The 10,378-nt window shown below is 38.3% G+C and overlaps 1 protein-coding gene across 3 annotated transcripts in view; it reads right to left on the bottom strand.

The window, feature by feature from the left end:
* Positions 1-10,378, bottom strand: part of syt7b (synaptotagmin VIIb) — a gene marked incomplete at its 5' end in the record, with an annotated part of 85,161 nt that overhangs the window by 58,291 nt on the left and 16,492 nt on the right. For all 3 annotated transcript variants that reach the window (XM_014026369.1, XM_014026377.1, XM_014026387.1), the window contains 2 exon segments: positions 7,658-7,792; positions 8,695-8,774. In XM_014026369.1, coding sequence (XP_013881823.1) covers positions 7,658-7,792; positions 8,695-8,774 — 215 coding nt within the window.

Genomic DNA, 10,378 nt, shown 5'->3' with positions numbered 1-10,378 from the left:
AAAATGGAACTGTTGAATGAGGGTTTTAAGATGTGTTGAAGTACAATAAAAAACTTTTAAGGCCAAACAGATTAATTAAAATGTTATATCAGGTAGACATCATTTTAAAATGGTGAAAAATGTGGTGAGTCTGTGTGATCATTGCCCTGTGGATAATATGATTCAGAGCAAGGTTTTCACAGGTCATGACAAGCAAGGTTGGGTGAAACTCTTAAGGCGAATGGTTTAAAAAAAAAAAACTGCTTCCAGTGTGAAAATGTATTATGCTATATTTCTCTGTTTAACTATAAGTTGTTGTTTGTATCAAAACATATCAAATCCCACAGATCTCAAGCTGAAAGTAATTAAATTTTGATTTACAGGTGGAAATTAATAAAGGTTTCACTGAGGTGGTGAAAACTAACATTTAATTTTCAGGACAATACATGAGGTCAAAATAATGTCAATAACTGTGATGTATGATGTGTTTTTCTGTCTGCGCAAGCGTAACCATTTCCTTTTCAGGATTTATGATATAGTTTAGAACAGCTTTAAGGTTCAGATGACTTGTTGATGGCAGCTCATTTAAGGAAGATTTCAAATATGGGATGTTTAATCTTTGCAGAATGTCCTTTCTGGTTGGCATTTTATTAACACACCTGGCTGCTCCAGACCAGCCACCTGCCAAAATCTCAAATAAGCTGACAATGGAGTGCATTTAAAAAACAAGAACTGCCTGCAAATTCACTTACCCATTTCTATGTAAGCAGTAAAGTAAAGACAGATTTTTGTTTGTTTCTGCATTTTGGCCTTGTTTTTTTATAGTTTACTTTTTTTTAATGATGACACAATGTAATATGCCAAGAGTTGTCATTCTTTTACAAAAAGTGCTTACCTCATTACAAGTTCAATAATTTTAAAAACTGTGTGATGTTTTTTTTTTCATATCTGTATGTTTAACATGATCCGAAACAAAATTTTATCCAAAGCTTTTTAAATTTTTTTTATTTAATATCAATAATTTAGAAACTTCTTAATGCTTTTTTGCACACAGATTATGGTGCGGAGTGTGACTATGTCTGGGAGGCTTTTAGCAGCAACGCAGAACCCAATGATTTGTTTCAAATRATGAAGAATGGGTGCATTATACTCCACACAGGAGGACAGAGCTGATCAACCTGCTGTCTGTTTGAAGTGGGCAGCCTGGATAAGTAATTATACAGATGCATCATTTCGAGGGTTTTCAGACTGCACATGCAGGTGATGTGAACGCAGAGCGTTAATATCTGTAATCTCACACACCTGCAGAAGTTTAAATTTAACGTTTCACGCCAGTTTTACCTGCAAGAAAAGATGGTTACTCTGTGTCCCACAAACCCACCCCYGCTGACCCGGATGAAAACTGACGAYGACGAGCACAGACTGAACGCTGACTTTTGTACGGGACGTTCTGAGTGAGAACAAACCACACGACACACGGCTGCACAACAGGAGGGATTTTGACTACATTTAGACAACAGTCTCAATTCAGACTTTGTGAAGTTGATGTTTGTGAAAAAAGATATGCCTATGTAATGTTTTACCTGCAGTAGATAATTTTTTGAAAGCCTTTAGTTTGGAGAAATAGCTTAGTTCATTGCAAATTAATCTTATGGCTGGTCGAAGCCAGACAAAAGTGGTTTGCTGTCATCATAAAACAAATCCAATCTTAAAATGTTTAACGGTAGTTTATAAACTTTTAAAACTGAAAAAATTGTCCATCTAAACAAGTGTTATATTCTTAAGCCCCAAAAATACTTGTTTTGAGATAAATTAAGCAAAAGCAGAATATGTTACATACATTATTAATTTTGTTAGCTGGGGATTTTTTCCCACTTATTTCAAGAAGTGCAATTATTTTAATGCACTGGCAGATTATTTTACTTCAAGGAGACATCCTTCTTTTTATGTTTAAATCATTCAGTTTGGGTCTATACAAAGTGGAACTGCAAAGCTTTGGCACTCAGGGACGCCATATTGGTCTGCATTCCTCCTTATTGTAGCTCCACAAGCCCCTCTTTCACCCCTTTTTTGAGGTGTCTCAGATAAACTCGTTTTGAGGCTGTCTCTGTAAAGACTGGTCCATTCCAGTTTGATAGAGGGGTATACATCTATTTTGTGAAACTAGTGGAAATGTAAAAGTTTGAACTACATTTGCACAAAATTTCATGGCTTTTTTTAGAGTGGAATTGTTTTAAAATGGAAGCAATCCACTTTGTTTTCAGCCCTGCTCACATTAACCYTTAGCTTGTCTGTCCGGTCAGAATTTAACATCATTTCTCTAAACAAAGTTTGCTCATAAAGTTATCTACAGCAGGTAAGATATTGTTTGCTCATAACCTTTCCACAGAACTTCACTTCAAAAGAGTTAAACTGTTGTGTAGTTTGAAGGTCAAATAAATACTTTTCAACCTTTTCAACTTTTCTGGGTAAAGACTCTCCCAGAGGCTCTCAGTCTCTTAAAATATGAGTTCTGTTTTTTTTATATTTTATTCTAATCTTTATCACATCTATCTGCTCTAACAGTGACATCTATTTTAAAAAAATGCTAAACATATCATATTTAATTGGAGTAAAACAAAAAAAAAAGATAACTTACTCATCTGCCATCACAAGTTCAGAAATGACTTTATTATCAGTCTAATCAAAACTTAACACTTATGTTGATGGCACCCTGCAGAGCAATCACAACACAAGCTTTCATCACCACCGGTCGCTGAATTTACAATATTTTCAACATTGCTGCACAAATAGAAAATCTGATCACCTGGTGGCTTTGAAAGAATCAAGTGAGTCGTAATTAGGGAGGATAAAAACGAACAGGTTCACTCGATGCCTCGTGATTTTGTGAGATGCATCTAAATGATGGAGGGGAGGCCGTTACGAGGCAGACATTTAACCACCCAAACACTTAATTGCTCTGCTGTATAACGAAAGAGACGGTGTGACTATTTTTAGAACAGGACTCAGCAGACAAGACTCAGGAGGGCTATCAGGCAGCCTTACGACTCAGAGTACTATGAGCCAAAGTGGGAGTAGTTACAACGAGCAGAAAACAGAGCGGATGGAGGAAAATGTGACATGAAGAGAAACACATAAAGACTTTCACACACAGAGATTAAAAGAAAACAATAGCGAAAAGAAAGAGGAACATAAACCATCCCGTTTAAGGAACAGCTGGACATTTCAAGAAATATGCTTATGTGTTTTCTAGTGGGAAGCCAGATTATYAGATTAATTATGAAACTACAGCCAGCTGCTTGTGAGCTGCTTGGCACCAAGTCTGGCAATGTTACAGAAGAGCTATTCAGTGGTAACAAAATCCATCTGCCAACACTTCCCCAAAAAAAAAATCACTAGTTTTAGCATTTTTTTTTATTTGCACAAGTTGTTAAAATACTTGAAATAATCACACCCTTGTGTTCCACTAGGTTTATGGACTAAAATATTTGGATCGACTTAAAAAKACTATTTGTGGAGCTCAGAAGTTACTTCCTCAGTCCACAGGATTGAGAGACTTTTCACGCAAGAAATGGGGACCTTCGCTCGTGACGTCACGCACATTATTTGCGTACATTATCTGCCGCTCGCTCAAAAGATRGGACTGATGGAGTGGATTCTACGATGGGCCAGTGTTAACAGAAAGACGTTCCTACAGCAAATTTCAACACATCCGACATCAGGATTCACAGGAAAATTCATTTAAAAGGTTGTCTGGAGGGTCGAGGTCTTTGAAAGGGGGCAGAATTGTTAGAAAGTTTGGTGTTTTTCCTCCCGGTGGAGTTTGATGCTGTTTTCCCGAATTTAAGTTTAAACACAGCTAGTTCCACTGAAATCAATGGAACTGCTGCGAGATTATACGCGCATCACCTGACTAGGTGTTCTAAAAAATAGCCTGAGTGAAGGTCCCCATTAGGCACGTGAAGCTAAAGCTTCCTGATTAGCATAAATGCTTTAAGTGTGCATTTTGGACCAAAGCACTCATTACTAGGGGTGCAACACATGTATCTGTATTGAACCGTTCAATACAGTGCCCCAGGTTCAATACGCACTTGTATCAAACAATACAGATTTATTTTTCATTTATTTTATCAGCCTGTCTTCCGAAGATGCTCTGTGTTGAAGGATCAGTGGATCTGTGTTCGACTACTCCACCTAGGCTGCATTGTCGAGCACAGATCCGCTAAGAAACTTGCTGTTTCAACAACATTTAATTTAGAACTTGTACTTTGAGGTTAAACAAATGTTCATGATTAAATTCAATAAATCACAAGTTGAGAAGGGCATGGAAATTTGTCTTTTTTGTATTGAAAAAAGTATAGAACCGTGAGACTAAAGCATAGAACCAAATTGGGAATTTTCTGTATTGTTGCATCCCTACTCATTACATATTCTGGTGAGATAAAACTAGTTAAAACACTTTACTTTTATTTATCTTAATGAAATTAAGAATAAACGCGTGAGTTGAAGTTTTTTGCTAATGTTTTAAGTTACTTTCCTCTTCTGAAGCTTCTGGTTTCAAATTAGATCAAATATAGCTTAAAAGTGTTGCAATGATCATCCCATCTAACTTCCCTTCAGAAAGCCAAAAGGGCACATTTCTGTCAATGTGAAGCAGTTTTCATTTTACAAAGTGACCCATCACGTTAAAACATTTTATAAACCAGTTTGAACAACAGCCAACCCCCTTCAGCAGACGATCTAATTGCTTCTAATCAACTCTGTCACAGTATCCTGAGAAGTAGATCTGAACACTTGTAATTGAGTGGTCTGGCTGTATAAATGAGGAAAATGTTCATGTAAAGGAGTGCAATCTGCTTTGAGGGTTGTCTGTCTCCATGGAAACGCTGCATGGGTTGCAGGTGAGAGGCAAAGAAGGTCTGGTGAGGATAGCAGGGCTGTAAGCAAAGGGGCTGTCAAACATTTCTATTTGTAGTGTGCACACTTCATGCAAAAGCAAAACAAAATACTACTTTTGGTTTTCCATCTGTGGTTGAGTTTTTTTTTTTTTTTGTATCAACAAGATAAGAAAATAGGATATAGTGTCTTGAAATTACCTAATTTGAAAACTGAACAAAATCCTCAGTGGGGCTTCTTATCATTTTTCTTCTTCAGGAAGTTATTTTCCCCCACATACAGGAGTCATGAGAGAATTTGGCATTGCTTTTGGCAGATAGAAGGACCATCTTCAAAAATAAGACATCTTTAAATAAATTGACCATATTTCTGTCAACGTTCAGGCAGAACAGAGGCAGTGCTATGGGATGGTGTTGCACATCTATATCAGGCGCTGCATGACCAGCAGCGCATACTAAACACCGCCTCATCCCCAGATGTGAAAACATGAGGATTGCCGGGGATGAGAGGAGACGTTTTGTAAAAGAAGGAAAAATGACCAGGCAATGTGACTAAATGAGTTTTTTTGCACATCTTTAGGTAATAATGTGACCTTTTTAAATACTCAGAGTGATAAATGATCAACCTTTGCATTTGATTTGGAGACATTTTGTTCTGCTTTTCATTAAAAAAACATTAACTACAACCACGGGCAAAAATGACCACTTTTGGAGAATATTCTTTCAGCTGTTTATTTTATATAAAAAGATAATTCGCAGACTGTGTCACGGACCTAACTAATGACAAACAGAACACTTCATCTGTCTTGCTCCAACTGTCCTTTAATGCTGTTCCCAGATCAGCTTTGCAGGTTGGAGCCTTGTCACTGACCATTCTCTTCAATTTCTACTTCCAGACTGGWTGCAGGCCATGCTGTTGACATCATGGGTCTTTTTCAAAGGTTCCACGTCCTTTCAGCTTGAAAAAAGAAATTTGCCACCAAATATCCTTGCAGGCCTGTATCATCAATGAATTTGGAAATTTGGAGCTTTAATTCAAGACTTCTTCATCATTTTTATCAGAACGGCAGCAAACAAAGGTTCCAGCATCATTGTCTTTTTCCAATGGAGATTCACAGTTTTTCAATTAAAGGAAATGTGACTAATTAACTGAATGTTAGATTCAGGCTTGTAATTTTACAATTTCTGATCATTGCAGCCATGGTTTAAAACAGAGAATGAGTTTGTGTGTCTTATCGATGTTCGTTCTGTCTTCAGGAAGAGACATGTATTAAAAGGTTGAATCATTATTATTAGTGAGCAGAGTTTTTTCTTAGTTCTTTTTTGCAGCTCTTAGAGCAGCTGATAAAGCGCCAAGGCCTTCCAACTCTGAGGCCTGCTGACTGTGTGTACTGCTGGAGCTGACTGGAGTCAGAGACTGGAATAAAGTTTTTAGAAGAGATTTATTGATCACTGACTTCTTTACATACTGAAGATCACTTTCATCCAGTCACACACCGTCTATTATTGCTCTTCTTTAGCTCACTTGTTCTTTTCTGTTTAGGTGTTAAAAGCCAAGTTTCCAACAACGTTTTTAAGCACTTTTTAAAGTATTTTATTAAAAAACGTTGATGGAAATGGCAAAATTCGAAAAAAAAAAAAAAACTTTTGCAAAATATGTTTTTATGCTTGCTTGAGTTGGTTTATGGATTTTCCGAAAGAGAATTTATGCATTATTCTATATTACTGATTATTGTACAGCATCTTACTTTCTGACATAGCGAACGTTTGCCTCACATGATTGATCAMCTGTTTCTGCTGTCTGCGTCATCACTGATATTCCCATAAGAATTGCATTTCTTTCTCTACATCACCGGACCGCATGTAACGCCGTCCCTACTAGTTGACCAAACAACTACAACTTGCTTAATAGCAACACGTTCCTGAAAACTTCTCTCCATTGTCGTCAGATGTTTGATCCCTGCTCGTTTGCAGCCTCTACTTTCTGTTTTTTACATWCATGGGTAACGTCAATGTCTGTCGAAATTATGCTTTCCATAGGCTGGTTGATTCGCTCCAAACCTGTAGATGGAAACAGGCCTAACTCTGATTTTTTATTTCCTATTTTTGGCAAACGTTTAAAGTTTGTTCAAAATTCACATTAAAATTGGATGGAGACATGGTTAATAATGACATTTGTTTGACTTTTCTGTATGTAAATCTCATTTCTTACAGTTCGGTCACAGACTCCGCCTACTTGTTTCTCATTTGTTGTGTTGTGCAATTTTTGTTTTCAAGACATTTTGTTGTAAGTTTTTTTTGACTCTTTGATGTCTTCCTTTGCAACGATTCGTGTCAATATTCTTTGTGCAATGGCTCTCCAAGGTATCATCATTCTTCTTTATAAATTAAGACAAAATGAATCAAGATTAWATCTGATACAAGTATTTAAGAACAAGTGATTCATCATTTTGTCTAAAATTCAAATTATTCCATATTTTGTCCTCTACTTAATCTAAAAGTAAACATAACTGACAAGAACAACTAAGCTTTTATGTGATTTGCTGTTTCTTTATATTGGAAGTTTATAAAAAAGATAGCTTTGTGGCAGTTGAAGGAACATTCTCTAAGAGTGTTACAMTAGCTCCATGATTTTTGCCAGGGGTTGTAGAATCAGATCCCTACACTGTGAGTCATGCCTCATTGCACAGGGGTAGGAGTTATTTCCTGGTGTTCACGAGCCCCCAGTGATAACAGCCCTGCTCAGACAGAGGGGTCCCTTACCAGCCATGACCAGGACTCACTTGGGAGTGAGGCGAGGGTCTCCGTAGGGAGCATAGGGAGACATGTTTAAGAGGAACTCCTTGGGTGGGTAGGAGCTCCACCTCTGCTGCACATTGCTGCTGTCGTTGTTATTCCAAAAGTCTCTGTCCATATCACTACGGCCAGAAAGAGGCGGCAAAAGGTTAGACATGTTAAAACGGCAAACATTTACAGACAGAAACAAAGACGTCAAACATTAGAGAAGCAACAAGTATTTAAAAAGTCCTGAGGGTTAGAAAAAAATGAATAATAACAAGAAAAATATTATGTGCAAGATAGAACTCAYCATCAACTGCTGATGATGTTCCCTGTCGCATTGAGTAAAGATGGCAAAAAGTAGCAAATGCTTCAACTATGTGTCGGCACATACTTAGATCTACTTACAAAAAAACTTGCTCAATAGCTGTTTTAGTTACTGAGCCACCGCCATTTTGTGTGGTGCAAGGTTCGGCTACGGTGGCAGCCATCTTGGATCACATGACCTTGCAAATGTCACTAGGGTTTGGACATTCAGTAGTGACCAACTGTTAGAAGTTTAGTTGGAATCATCACAGGCCTTCATTATTTAATTATCTCACAAGGTGGATGGACAGACMGAGAGCATTATGTCTCCCGCCTCGGCGATGGGGAGACAAAAATGGACTTTCATATTTAAAAAACTGTGTTAAAATAAAGTGAACTGTATGTTATGAAAGTACTCAATTTAATTTCATATAGACCAGAAAAAAGTAATAATATAAAAAATTAATAATAGGCAAGTAAATCTCAAACATATGTTTCTTTGGTTTTAATTTAAATAAACATTTCTGATTCATCATGCAATCTTTTGCTTAAAAAGAGAAACTTGTCTTTACTTTTTATTATTATTTTAAAGTTCATCTCCTTTGAAAGGTTTTACCCATTAAACCTTTAACAGTGAGGCTTTCGACATGCAGGGAGCTTAAATATCAACTTTACAGTCAGAAATAAGAGTTAACCATCAGCATTGATCATTTCTGAARGTCTCTCTCACACCTACTTGATGGCTTTATTTTCCCCTCGACCTCTCACAGAATCTGGAGAGCTGGCAGCCTCCACTCCCGGCTTGTTCCTCTTCCCCTGCAAAGACACAAACATAGGGACACACAGAGAGGGGAGGGGCATCTTAGACCCGTATTTTGATTGTTGGACACAAATGGATTTCTGTAAGTGGAGTGTTCATCATGGAGGCTGCAGAACCACATCGGGTTCCAACATGTGCTGTAAAATATGATAAATGAGAGAAGAGCTATAGATCTGGTTTGATGCCAGGACCACAGACGGCTTTGTGAGATTAGAGAGACGAGGAAGTGCTGGACTGTAAATGGATGAAACATGCACAAAAACCTATTGACACACAAACAAAAGGAAACTGAAACTCAAACCATTCATGTGTTGTAACTCCATTGGAGCACAAGGAAGAAATATTCATAAAACCCTAAAGAGATATTTAAATACATTTAAAAGTGTAATTTATGTATTTGAGTTGATTTTTCCTCACTTTATTATAAATTCGAATTGTTCAAGCCGGCCTCTGCCTCTACCATGTTTTGGTCTTTTTTGCACCATCCGCCTTAATTTCCTGACAATTATTGGGACACAGAGTGCCTAGCAGTGGACACTGCAGAGGGCACGACTGACCCCTCACCTGAGAATAGAGACCAGGTGAGTGAGACCTCAACTGCATCTGAGTCAGCGGCAGCTCAGCAGCTGAACCCGACTCTGACACACAAAGACACCCTCCTCTGTGAACTGACACAGTCAGAAAACACAGAGCACTACCTACCACAGGTAGTGAAAGGCCTACAGATCCAAGGATCCCACACAGATGATGCTGTCCTATCCCTCTGGACAGATAAATCTGCAATCAGCCAGGTCTTCTATGAAACCTTAGCTGAAAAACACTWAGGCCWACAACTGGTGAAAAAARKTTTTCGCTTKCCAACAGACKCTAACAGCAAAKYGGTTCTGACTGCAACAGGAGTCATTAACCTGAAACTGATCTGGAACCTATGAGAACTGGTCCATCCGATCCTCGTGGTCCCAAACCTTCCACATTCGGTCTACATAGGTTCTGACATTTTGGTGAGACTAGGTGTCCAAGTGGACACCCTGAAAACAACCCCAAAAGAACTTCCTGTGCTAGACACAGTTAACCTAAAGGCTGGACAGACCATCCCTGAGGTCTGCCAAATCGCCAACAACCAACTTACCACAGTCCCTCCTCAAGCAACAAACATTTTGGTGTGAATCCACATCCTAGCTGGTCAAGCTATTGACCAGCAACAGGCTTTCTTTCAACCATCTCCTAGGTTCTTCAACCTAGGACTCTCCCTCGAGGCCACAACACAAGTGAGCCTCGACTCCAGGAATACTTCTCTCGCTGTGTGCAACACAAACACAGAAGAGATACTGTAGTGATCCCTAAAAACACGCCACTAGGATGGTTAATCAGCACTGTAGGGGTCATCTCGAGTGAAGAAACAGGAGTACTGCCTCAAAGCAGGTCTCGCACAGGCCTGAGAGAAAGGCAGGAACGCTGAACTCTTATTTTAGGCCATGATGGGTCATTTTACACACGAGGACTTCAGTTCTCTTAATCAGATATTAACAGAAATGATCTATTCTGTTCGTGATTCATTGGTTGTTTAACTAAGGATGTTTAAAGCATTTGTTAATCATAA

The sequence above is a fragment of the Austrofundulus limnaeus genome, unplaced genomic scaffold, assembly GCF_001266775.1.
Source record: "Austrofundulus limnaeus strain Quisiro unplaced genomic scaffold, Austrofundulus_limnaeus-1.0 Scaffold5, whole genome shotgun sequence".
NCBI classification, from domain to species: Eukaryota; Metazoa; Chordata; class Actinopteri; order Cyprinodontiformes; family Rivulidae; genus Austrofundulus; species Austrofundulus limnaeus.
The sequence above is the reverse complement of the archived record's forward strand: the minus strand, read 5'-3'. Positions and strand labels throughout refer to the sequence as shown.